Genomic DNA, 13,524 nt, shown 5'->3' with positions numbered 1-13,524 from the left:
CATTACTGTCAGTCGTCTAGTAACTGGTGAATGGGAAGTCAACAGATTACAAAATTTTGAATATACTTTGAAGTTTACAGAACTTTAGAGTTGTAAGAAGCAACTTATATCATTAAGGGACTACAAATCAGAAATAAATTATCTGAATTTAAAATTATTAATCACAAACTAATAAAAAAAAAATGTAACGTTTTTCATTATTATCACTTATTTTATATTATTACCGCTCAAAGATTTTTATTACCGAGCCAAGGTTGCTGTGACACTATACATAAATAGAAAAGAAGTCACAAAATAACAAATAATTGGTTAGGTATTATCTAGTTAAAAATCTCGAGCTCTAAATAATTTCAACCATTTTCACACATAAATCGACTAAACATATAATTAGGCGATTTTAGCCAATTTAGTTTATTTAATGAATTTCATTGCATGTGAGTTGACATAATGACAGCGGGCCAGAATCAAACAGATTATTGTGTGCCTTGTGTGGAATTCGCTGGGGCATATCGAGCTTAGCGATTCGTCATAAATTTTGATACATTAAAGTGAAATAACATAATCCACGGCGCACTAAACGTTCATCTGTTTTCTTTATTCGTTGGTTCGACAGCAAAATTCTAAGTGTACTAAAATTTGTTTCGACACGGTCATCCCATCAGCTTTCACATTAGAATTTGAATTCTATGGGATTATTTCGACTAAAATCAGCGGTCAACAGTAGAAGATATTTGTATTCGGTTTACCCAGTAGTGTTAGATGTTTACGTTATCAACTATTCGCGGTGTTCTATGTTTATGCCTGGTTAGAGTAGAATCAATATTGTATTAGAACCTTAACCTATTGTTGTGAAATGAGTGTGCATATTTGTGTACCAACTGAATTATGAGCACCTGATGGAAGATTAACATTGTCGACGAAGCTTGCGAAGCGCAGGAATTTATACCAAGTAAGTGCCTTTTTGCTCATAGTGCCTGACCCTAAATCTTGGAATTATGTGTGACTCATGCATATATCGTTATCAAGGTATTCAGGTATGGATAAACAATTCCTCTTATGGGATACATTAGTGTTGTATTCCTCACGAATTTGTGTAGACACTCTGTATGTTCTGGTGGCATGGAAAAGTGTTGCAGTCTTTCAGACTCCCCCAAGTCACATGTGTTATTTTTATTTCCGTTTTATTCACAATGCACAGTTCAATGATTGTCTGGATTAGATAAATGTTGTTAAAGTAACAAACTATATAGTTTGTAATTAAGAATTTATTTGGTAACCTAGTAACTACAACCATTTATCAATGAATGAATAAAGTAGGTACCTGTGCATGCTATGATTAAGAAAATGTAACTAAGTAACACCTCTTTTATCAATATCTGATGTGCTGTAAAATGTAGTTTATATTATATTGTACTGTAATTACTATGAGTCTTATCAGTTATTAACACAGTGCAAATTGTATATGCTTTAAATTCAATTATTGATAATATAAATGAAATTATCAATGTAATTGAAAATTAAAATTTTAATCCTTTTTTAACTATTGCCAGATGTTCAAAACCTTTAGTAATGACATGAAAAGTTTTGTTTTTTTCTTGTTGTAAAAAATATGTTTTCTTTTCTTCCAACAGAAATCATGGGGAGGTTTTCAGGAAAAAAGTGCCGTTTATTATCTATGCTATGGCTAACTGGCAGCTTCTTTTTTGTGGAGCTGATAGTTGGCTACATCACCAACTCTATGGCCCTAGTAGCGGACTCATTTCATATGTTAAGTGATGTCGCTGCTCTTGTTATTGCATTTTTATCAGTTAAGGTAAGACTTGTTCTATTTACATGTATTAACCAAATAATCAATCTATTTTAAACGAAGATAAGACTTACACTGCTTCTTCTTGTAACATAATTTTAACATCCTATTAAAACAATGTTATAATCCAATAAAAATCTGTAAAATACTGAAACATCACCAAAACAGCCTTCATAATTAATTTACATTTTGTATATTATATAAAATATAAGGCAAAAATTTACATTAAGTGTGCAAATAGTAAAGAGTAAAACATGATAATGGGAATAATAAAACAAGGAAAATTAGGCATAGCTTATAAAATTATTAATAGTTTGCCTGAACTGCATAGTGGTAAGGAAACATTATTTGATGTAATTCAGGGAATTATTTAATTATTTTCGGTAATTTTTTTATTACATTATTACTTCTACTGTGTTTAGTCACCACATTGTATTTATGTAAGTTTTATTCAAAGAACTTTGTTTATTATTATTATCACTTGTTCAAAGTCATTATACTTATAATAACATAACTCAAAGACTAGGATAATAAGCAAAGGTAATGAGTTTACATTTGTTAATGGGTTCATTAACATGATTTTTATTCATACCTAATTATAAATCTTTACATAAGACATCATAAGTCTTGTAATTATGTCAAAGCATATTCACATCATTTACAAGTCACACTTTATTTAAATGATTTATAAATATTCTGTTAAAAGTAAAACAGTAATTTTACTTAATGTTTCTTTCTTTTTTAATACATGAAATTGCTACTAAGTTATAGAAATACCATGCAAAAAGAGTTTTTAAAAATGGTCACTCTATGACTGGTTTAATATATTAGCTTATTTTAAAACACGTGTAAAAGATATAAATCTAGCATAAACAAAATGATATAAATCATAAACAATGCTTGTAAATAATATCAAACCAAGACCTATTAGATGATAAATAACCTCCTATTTTTTTTTTTATAATTCGGTGAACTGTAATTTTTAATCCACATTCACCTATTACTTCATACTGATTAGATAAATCAGAAAATAAGACATCAAACCCTCATTTCATTGTGTTTTCCTTAAAAATAACACTTGCGCGTGGCAAAGTACATTGACCCTTGTGAAATTTCTTTTGATTTATAAAACAGACATGGCTACTATAAGTATGTATATTCAATGTTTGTATCATGAATGTAAATCCCCGTCTATTAATTTATGCCATAGTACACAATAATTTAAATTGTATTCGAATAAAAACCCGGTTTCTCGGCATTGCAGTGATTCATACCATTCAGATTCACGTTTATCATAGAGTAAGGTAAGATTTAAATTTCGTATGGTTTTCATTTCACTCGTTTAAGGTTATAGTCGAACTGACCTTATAGTGACCTGACCTAACCCGACCTTTCGTCTCTTTTCGTACAATACCCCCTACGCGCAAGTCATTCAGTGACCTGCCTCAAACAATTCAAATTTTGACGATCAGTCTTTTATTCTTTAAGCTTTATATCGAAATTTTCTTAGATTTTCGAGAGAGAATCCATTAAGATCGTTAACTTTTAGTTTCGTAAAAAGATATCCCATTTGTACCGAAAGGATGTAGGAAGTCAAACCAACCTATAGGAAGACCATAAGGAAAACCGTTCTTAACTATTTTGTTTTATATTCAAGGAAATGACTTGCTCTATGTTTTCCGCGTGAATAACAAGCAAGTAAGCAACTATACTCGACATAGTATCGCAAACACATCTTTTGCAATTTTTCCGTATAATGCTGAAACGAAATTAAAAGAAGGTTGTACACTATGTCCATCTGTATCTTCTTTACACCTAAAAGTTTCTGTTTCTGTTTTCCATTCAGTCATATCTCGCAGATGCCATGTGTGGTTAATACACAACACTGGCAGAAATTGCGAAAATAATTAGCAGATTGCCATAAGCAAAAAAAAAAGTGTCTGTCGGGCCGAGATTGCGGCGACGACAAAGTGATCATTTAAAGTGTTCCCTAAATCTCCCTAACTCTGCATACTTTGTACCCAGATGTCACCAAAGAAATGGTCAAAGAACACGTTTGGGTGGGCACGCGCGGAAGTGTTGGGCGCGCTCGTGAACGCAGTGTTCCTCGTAGCGCTGTGCTTCAGCATCACCGTGGAGGCTGTGAAGCGGTTCATTGAGATCGAGACGATACACGACGCGAAACTCCTGGTCGCCGTTGGTACTTTAGGTTTAGTCCTGAATATTGTGGGACTGTTCCTCTTCCATGGTAAGTTTTGTCCAATAATACTTTTCTTATATAACAGTTTAATTTTTTTATGCCTGACTATTTTTGTCGATTACTTAGTAAGATTTTGTTTTTTTTTTATTAATAATGAAACGTTAATATTTTATTCCATTCATATTCATTCCTCTTCTAAATTCAAAATGTAATCAAAAAGTATGAGGCCAGTTTCTTGGTAAAAACCTCTTTGGAAATAGCATTATAGGAAAAAAAGGATGTTGTTCGCACATTGAGGATATCTTGTCATACAATGATCTTCAATTGCCTTATCAAGTGACCTGGTATTTACCATGAGTATGATTACTCCAAGACCTAATGATTGCAATGTCCTCCACATAACTCAAACTCCGGCCTCTACAGCAGTTTATTAGTATTACTGTTCATTATTTTTGTTTATGTATAGTCAAGGTATCGTGTAATTAAAACCAGATAAATAACACAACAATTCGATATGGATAATTGGTAAATACCTGCTTCGAAATCAATCCGTTCTGGATGTATTAAGTTGCATACGTTAAATCGAACTATGTTTTACTATTATTTAGCTGTTTAACACGTAATTACTTTTTCGTTGGCTGTGCACTTTTCTTATGGATACAGCTTATGCCGCGAGCCGTGAAAAATACTCACGTGACTCCCAAATGCGGTAACACTACAAATTTTAGATTTTAGTCAGGACTAGATTTTGGTCACGGTTTCGCTGCCGTAGTTGTTGATATTCCGTGGAAAACAATAGCGGCCAAATTGAGAATTTCATCGGTTTAGAAGTCGGTGAAAAACTTAACTTAGATCCTTTTCTAGAGTTCAAGCTTTCCCCATACCTTATTTAAATCGCGAATAAGATGATCGATGAATATTTTGATTGCTAAAATACTTTTTCATCTAATAATTACCTAGTAAAGTACCATAAAACTTGATGAGTTCATTTTACGACTTAACAGATGATTCAGTATTCTAACTCGTCTCAATATTTATGCGTTCCGTTTGTTCCGCTCAAAATTTTATTGTTTCAATCCTACTCAAGCCATTGTTCTAAAACGAAACTGTTTCGTGCATTTAAAATTCAATGTTCGTCTTCACTGACGGGAATGTATTTATAATTTTATGGAGGTTTGGGACTTTACCATTCCATTGTTAGATACTACTTAAGTATAAATTAATTGTTTGCAAACTTTTTCTGTTCATATAGTAGGTACTTCATTTTTTGTTCCTAATTAAAAAGCTTTTGGCAAATTTTGCTCTTGAAGTGAAGGTACCTGAAGCTACTTAAATAAGCTTTTAAATAAAAAAAACTGCATTGAAAGCAACGGAATAAAAAAAGGATATTGTCGATCGGCATCCAAACTTGATTTACGAGTAAAGAAATTAAAAAAGTAACATTTTCGACCTTTAAGAATGTAGTCTAACTGAACAAATCAGGTAACCGTTCATCGACCTTGGCATTGCGTCATAATAACAAACATTTATGCTCACTATAGGTGTATCATAAATATTTATTGTTGTCAAACGTAACTCGAATTTGGGTATTTTTATTTTTAAATTCACTCGAAGAACGGGAATTTTCGATAACGTAATATCCAGTTTTATTTGTTTTTAGTCGAATTAGTCAGAGATTTCTCAATAATACTTTGTGATTCATCTCAGTTACATCATTTACCTGTTTATTTATTCGTATTGTTGGAAACATCGAAATTCCTTTCAATCTAAATATGTACCTAGTTATTTCTATATTTAGTGCCCGTTATTCAAAATATTTATAATATTGGTATCAACATTAGTTAATAAAATTACCAATTATTTCCAAATCAACCATAAAATTATTCGATTAAATATGAAAGTTTATTCAAAACCCATTCTAGTCAACCTAGAAATCCTAAATAGATCTTGATCAGTTTTAAGTAACGTAGCTGATTTGATTATCAGTAATGGGCTCGTCATTTCCAAACCGAAACAAATTAATTGGTTTAAAAATCTTGTTATGGACAGATTCAAAGTATTAAAATACAATTTTGCAAAACTTTCCATTTTTTTATTTCACCAAAAAGTTCGTAAACAAAAAAAAATCCTACTTTAACATTATTCGTGTTCATCAAAGGTTAATGATTTACTTCTTTATAAATTAAGTAGTGTAAGGGAGCCTATTGGACTTGGGATTGTGCAAATCGATAGTTCTTTGAAAACTAAGTAGCATAGTATTTTATAGCTTCTATTCTTGTACCATTACGCTGGTGAGACCCTAAACAGCTCTCCTCGTTTTGACAGTAGACGAAAATTAAATCATATAATTCCGTATAAACAAAACTGCCATCCGTTGCGTCTGATAACATGCTCCACTTTCCAAGTGCCTGTTATTTATCATTAACTTGACAGATCATTTACCTTACTGGACGACAATTTACAACTATTCATTTTGTTCAGATCACGGCGGAGGCCACGGGCATTCTCACGGCGGGGTCCCACCTCCAGCCAACGTGCGGCATCTCACGGAAATCGTGAACAGCAACGCTGATATGGCACTAGGACACAACGCCACCGACACCGAGGAAACCGACGAGATGGTCCCACCGAAACCCGATAAAGTACCAAAAAATAACAAGCAGACGCCTTGCAGAGCGGCCCACGATCCCGGCCATATGAATATGAAAGGCGTGTTCCTGCATATCCTGTCCGACGCCTTAGGTAAGTTCAATTCTATTGTGCCTTTATAGCTGTGCGATTATGCCCCATTTTGTTATTTAAATGGTTTAATTTACATAAGTTATTAGACAATACCGTCAATTACTGGTTGCAGACGTTACTGAGCTCAATGTTAATACCTCATGTTTCATTTGTACCTTATCATCTAATACTATCGTCAAACAAAAGCGGTCGTCGAAGAGACGTGATCTTTACATGCTAGTTTTCTGCTCTCAAATTCATAAACTTTTTGGTACATTGTGCGCCGGGTGCGCCCTCTTCATCTTTTATTAAGAAAATGTGACGTCACTGTAAGTTCTCGTCTCATAGCAGCTTTCAACGACGTATGCTCTCTTTAATAAGAAATTTTCATTCATTCCTTTCAGAATATAAAGCACTACAGATTTATGTCATTTTCACCTATCAGTTTAGTCTGTAGGCGGTGATTAACAAAAGGTTAGAGATACATTTGCGTCACTCACTGGTATTGATTTGGTTTCTTATTACAATTGTTTTGTAAAGAGGTAGTCTTTCAAAATTACGTAATGTATGACATCTACTTTTTTCTTTTTGTTCAGAAACAAAGGTCTTTGTCTCTTATATTATTAAAATAAAAGTAAGACAATACAACTAATAACAATTTATTAGTAGAATGGAAAACATTTTTCAATAACTGTCAAACCCAAATATTTGGATATCAAAACAATTGCTAAAGAAAGCCAAGAATGAAAAATAAAACATTCAAAACATTCTCCTAGCATTAAACATGTACCTAGAAACACTTGGACAGAAAACAAAACAATGCAGCGAGACTAATGTTTATGAAAGCAAAAGTGTGATATAGGTCAACGAACACCTTAGCCTAGAAACGTTTAGTTAGGCGTTAACACTATCGGCAGCATTTCCATTATCGTGTGGCGTGTATTTCACACCATTGATCTGAAAACGCGCTCAGTCGTTTTATTTGTCGATAGCCGTGTGCTTATGTAGTTAACGTATTTGTAAAGAATGATGTAAAAGAGGATCTGCTTTATAGGAATATGAAGCTACTTGACTTCACTTTTATGACGTAGTTCAAGACCGCAATAATAGTACCCAAAGTGGATCCCATCTTGTCCCCTTTAAAGTACCAAAGTACCTCATTCTTTAAGCCAAGCTTAAAACTTTCTGAAGTCGTAGAAGTACGAAGATTTTATGAATTATAAAATGCAATTTCCTCAATCGTATACCTTTTTGTCTAAGTGATTTCAATTGTGATTTAAAGGAAGTACATTTTCCATCTGATTGACTCTATCACCGGTAACCACAAGAATCTAATCTTAGTTAACAATAAACAACAAATTACAGCCCACTTTAGATGAAGTAGCACGTGTACAGAACATTGCGCTTACTAGCTTTTATAGCTGAACTGATTCGAGTCTGAGAATTGTGGGAGGGAAAGCGCAATACACTTGGCACTAGTTACATCCCCTTTCCACAATACCAACATTCTTGGGTATAGGTACTATAGTCCAAACTTCGAGAGAACTTCAAAACTTGGATCTATCAAGTTCTTCCTAATCTTTATATTTGGATCTAGCGCTAACTTTACAATGAACTGATATCCAACCAAACTTCCATTTTCTAATACGTTTCTACTCCATTCTTTCTAAGGCTATTACGCGAACGCAATACTTACTAATGTTCTAATAACAGAATATTTCTAACAATTCTTTGAATATCGGTGGTAGAGTAGGCTAGAGGTAATATAGAGGAAAACCACAAATATTTTGTGGCGTTCTGCATAAAAATATCCACCGCTGGGCACAGCATTGAGCATTGATCACCACGCTAGCTCACTGCGGGTTGGCGGTAACAGATTCAATATAGGGGGAAATCACGTCTTCTCGTGTTTTCCTTCACCATTCGTCCGAAGTGTCTTAAAACTATGTAACTATAACTTTGAAAAGTCACATTGCCTGCGTTAGTATGAAACCTGGACCTTGTGCATACAAATCCATACATAACCGCAATGGTACCATGACATTCATGTGTTCTCTATATTTATTGAGAATTCCCAAATTAAATATTATAAAATACCAAAAATGTAATGTTTACTCTTGATTTCGTTAAATTATTTGTTTTTTTCTTCTGGCTTCATATAAGGTGTTATATAACACGTGCTCGTAGGCGTCGTGCCAGTGACATACTAAAATATTGTAACACTGTTACACAATTAATTGCTATCAATATTGCCAAGACGCTCCCGTTATGACAATGCCCATGTTAATTGATGCCAAAAGAATATTTAGATAGCGCCAGACTGTTTGAGGATCCTCCGTAGTTTTTGGGGTCCCGTAGCTTTTTTTCTAAAACGGAAATGTATTACTGAGGTTGAGCTGTTTGTTGTTTGTCGTTCGTCCGACCCTAGGCTGTATCTCATAAACCGCAATAGCTAAAGGGTTGAAATTTTCGCAAATGATGTATTTCTACTGCTACTATATTATAAGAATACATACTTAAAACTTGTAATTTTATTTTGTTTTATTTATTTTATTTTATTTTTATTATCACAAACACGTTTTCTTACAATCTATGTTATTATTCGGCATATTTGTTCGGAACCCAATTTCGAGAGTCGGACTCGCATTTGAACGGTTTTATTTATTTCTTAAATTAGACTTACACGCTTTGAGTACTATGTGAAGTTATGTAGAATGGTTTATTTTTATTTATTTATCTCGCACGTGATTTAGTAGACTAATCTAAGTACTTTTGTATGGGGTCAGACATGTTTCTAAACTTAGTCATATTTTAAACGGACGGAAGATATTTAGGTGTCGTTTTTTGCCTTTCTTGGTGTCATCAGACAAATAAGACATTTAATCTCGTGTTACTGGAATTAAAACAAGACGAGTACACGAGTGCCTACCAAGAACGATGTTAAAGTAGTTTTCAATTTCTTTTCATATTAGAGCGCTGCTTAACTATCTAAACAATAATTCATGACCTCAATTCTGGCTTAATACACAGTCTTCACTTATTACGAGGTTGGTTAGGGGGCTCTACACAAGGGGACAGCTAGGGGATCTAGATTATTAACTAGTTATCAAAGGGGTCGAGGTCGCACTAACTACGGTGGAAAACTTCATGAAACTTGGATTTATTCATCACAAGTCGACCTACAATGAGCTAGCAACTCTTTGGTACGATCGAATTGCTCTAGAGAAAGATTGAATAAACATGGTGAACATTGATCGATGTTCATTTATTATCTGTGTAACGATTTTTAGATCTAAATAATTATTTTACAGCCTAAAATACAGCAAAATTAATTATTTTAGCGAGTAATCTAACCTATCAGAAAATAACAAACCATTTCGTTCTAATGATTATCTAAATTAGTGGCTAAAAAAAGAACAACCGACCGACGTAGCGATGTTATCGTTAATCTTCAAATTTCTTGGTATTATAATGATTATCGCCTTTCTCAGTATAACGAGAAGCTGTTGAAGGTTATTCATAATAATTATATTATCTCACGGTTACATGTTTTATGTACTTTTAGCATAATTATAATAGCTCTGTTATAAGGAAAAAGATGTATACGTCACATACCCGGACTCTACCGAGACTGATATTCTCCAATTCAAAATTTGAATTCGGTTGTTCAAGAACTGACCGATAGTATAATGCATACGATAAATTGTGTTTTATACGTGGAAATTTGTAGTATGGAGCTCATAGGGCTATTTCCATTGTAGGAGGTGCATGGAGGAGAACATTTGCTTCCCCAACCGCTGTAGTCTTAAAGAGCTCGTATAAGTCCGATGATGTTATATCGACACTCAATTTTTTTCACTTAGTTTTGGTACTTATATGTATCTCCGTAAAAATCGGCTTCGATATTTATTTTTCCCTCATAAAGTTTATTTGTTGCCATATTGGCTGATTTCATAATTCCTAAATTGTTTGTATTTCTTTTTGATTTGGATATTATCGAGTTGCATGTCATCAAATTATGTTCGGCTGACAACACGAATGTCGTTCAGGGAATTGATATTTCTATTCGAACTGTGATGTATACCCATCACGTAATCTTTATTAATGCGTACTCTTGCACGCATACACCATACCATTTGATCCACAAGGCTACACAAACTGGAACTGCAAAACCTCTTTGCATGCCAGTATAAAAAATGCATGAAAAAAAAGCAATAAAAAAATGCAAACATTAAAGTTGGCCATATATTTAAGTAGGTCAGTAGTATAGACATACAAACTCATCTCATACACAACGTAAGCCAACACGGTATAATAATTTGAGCCTATATCGCAATTCCAAGTACTGTGTGACGTTTTCTATCCATTCACCGACTACGAAGGTTCTTATAGATTCTAAGAACCTTGTTTGAACTTGATTTATCAACCCGTTACCCTTGACATTGGCAGCATACTTTCGATAAGGAAACTGCTGAATCAATCGTGACAATAAAAAAATACATTGTAAAAGAAAATCTAATTTTTTTGCTGTTTGGTAGTAAATCTTATTAACAATTAATTAATGTCGTAAAATCGTTTAATGCTTTATTTAAACAAGTACATATTTTTGTTTGATTGTGCGTGTTATTGGGATTGCCTATTTGAAAATGCTTTACTTCTTTTTTTTCTGACAACGTCAAAAGCTTATGAGCTTGATTTTGAAATTAGATCACCGTTCTCCATAACCTCGTTTGTTTCGTTTACATTATAGGCCAGCAGAAAGGATAATGATTGATAAATTACTGTCTTTTTAGTGCAAGATAACAACAAGGTCAATAACTGCAACATAATAATGTCACAGCGCGGAAAAAAATACAGTTATCTCTTTTATTTGTTTTGAATTAATATCAAAGAAACCTTACAAATTATTTATGTCTAGTATTACGTAGTAAGGTCGAAGAATTATGAAAAACAACATTTATAGTTCTCAATGACAAAAAATGTTGTCTACTCTATTCATAATTAATTATTAATTCAGTATGTTTACACTAGTCTAGTAAGCCTAGGTAAGCAAAGCTGCAAGATGTCTCTTAGTGCATTGCGAGGACTCTAAAAAAAAATGACACCCACCCTAAGCAGTGTAATCCTTGCGTCGCGGGGGTTTCACAAACATTCAAGTCACATTCACAAAGATACCTAGACTCAAGATAAGCATTCGAAGATCACACAAACATTTGTACTGACTACATGTCGCGCACAGTAAGTTTGGCGTTAGTAATTACCATGTGGTTTCGGTTGTGGCTTTACATTCTCATAGGAAGCATTTGTAAATATCAAGTTTCCCTCATTTAACCATTGTTATCACCGGTTATGGTGTTATTATAAACATCTATTGTTAACATATTGACCGCTACTTGAAAATTAAACACGACCTTTGAAGAACAAGGTTTCGTAAAGCAAAACAGTTTTGGTTTGAATTCCCATGTGGGTATTGTATTGTGTATATTGTATACTGAGTCCCGTAGTTTCTCCCTTCGAAATCAAATCAAGTGAAGTCGTTTATTGCAATGCATAACGTACACTTACAGGTGTTAAAAATAAACAGTAAAAGATGTAGAAACAATTGTCGACTTGGACACGGCAAATTTTAAATATTCGAGGAGAGGAAGAATGAACTCGTTCAATGCCAGTAGTTTATATAGATATGCCCGTTATATCATCATCATCTCAGCCTATAGCTGTCCGCTGCTGGACATAGCCTCTCCGCTTCGTTCTCCAGCGCGACCGGTCCATTGTCCCCTGCATCCAATGAGACCCAGCTTTCACCAGGTCGTCGGTCCATCTGGCAGGTAGCCATCCGACGCTGCGTTTGGTGGTACGTGGTCTCCACCTCACAACTTCTCTGCCCCATCGGCCGTCCGATCTTCGCGCTATGTGGCCCCGAACCCCCGAACCAGTATTTTCTCAGAATAACTAACTGACTCTACTTTTCAAAGTATGCGCAAAGGTGCTTTAGATTTAATGGCAGGCTTGAAAAGGAAATTGGTACGGTTATCTTTTGAATAAGTTGTAAAAGTCAATTGAAGAAATCGGAAGCACTTACACACTTATTTTCTTAACATTTTTTAAATGATTTCATGTAGTGTGTGTTGGTTTTTATGATCGTTGTTTTAATGGATCGATAAAACTATTTTCGTTTAGATTGCTAATTCTTCATTAATTTATGCTTGAATTAGAAGTCCTCATTTACTCATTCCTTATGTTAAAGGTATGCAGTATTTGGGCCATTTTTTGTTTTATTTCGAAGTCCCACTCACCGTTGTACAAGTGAGCACTTTGAAGTACTCGCAGTTTCATTTCATTTGTGTTTACTATATCTCCAAGTCGATCATCATCTCGATCTAGTTATATTTATTTTATGACCACGATAATGAAATAAGTATAACCTGTATAAATGTGTTTTTAGAATATTTTAAGAGCGAAATGACAAACTTTATGTTCTTCTATAAATAGTCTCATGAATTTACTACAAGCGCAAAATTCTACACGCGCGCCCGCCTCATATTTAGATCGTCCGATTTAAAAACATCTAGCCTACATTGTTGAATGTCACTGACATTATTTTTAATAAAAAAACAAACGCGAAACAAAATGAACCTTGTACTAATTTAACGAAAGGATGCCTTATCGTAACATTACAACAATCTGATCACTTACGCTGATCATCGGTCAACTTATCAATTATTTTACTCTCAAGGTTAAAACATTCGTGATAACAGCTACCTGTCGTTACGAAACATTAGATAAACGAAATTAT

The 13,524-nt window shown here is 33.8% G+C and overlaps 1 protein-coding gene across 1 annotated transcript in view; it reads left to right on the top strand.

Moving 5' to 3' along the window:
- The first annotated feature begins 444 nt into the window (after positions 1-444).
- Positions 445-13,524, top strand: part of LOC113508517 (zinc/cadmium resistance protein) — a 32,708-nt gene continuing 19,628 nt past the window's right edge. The window contains exons 1-4 of the mRNA XM_026891602.1: positions 445-949; positions 1,632-1,813; positions 3,833-4,055; positions 6,489-6,749. Coding sequence (XP_026747403.1) covers positions 1,637-1,813; positions 3,833-4,055; positions 6,489-6,749 — 661 coding nt within the window. The 5' untranslated portion in view covers positions 445-949; positions 1,632-1,636. The remainder of the gene's footprint in view (positions 950-1,631; positions 1,814-3,832; positions 4,056-6,488; positions 6,750-13,524) is intronic.

The sequence above is a fragment of the Trichoplusia ni genome, chromosome 2 (genome assembly GCF_003590095.1).
Source record: "Trichoplusia ni isolate ovarian cell line Hi5 chromosome 2, tn1, whole genome shotgun sequence".
In the NCBI taxonomy this organism is placed as follows: domain Eukaryota; kingdom Metazoa; phylum Arthropoda; class Insecta; order Lepidoptera; family Noctuidae; genus Trichoplusia; species Trichoplusia ni.
Note: the sequence above shows the minus strand (reverse complement) of the source record. Positions and strands in the feature narration are given on the sequence as shown.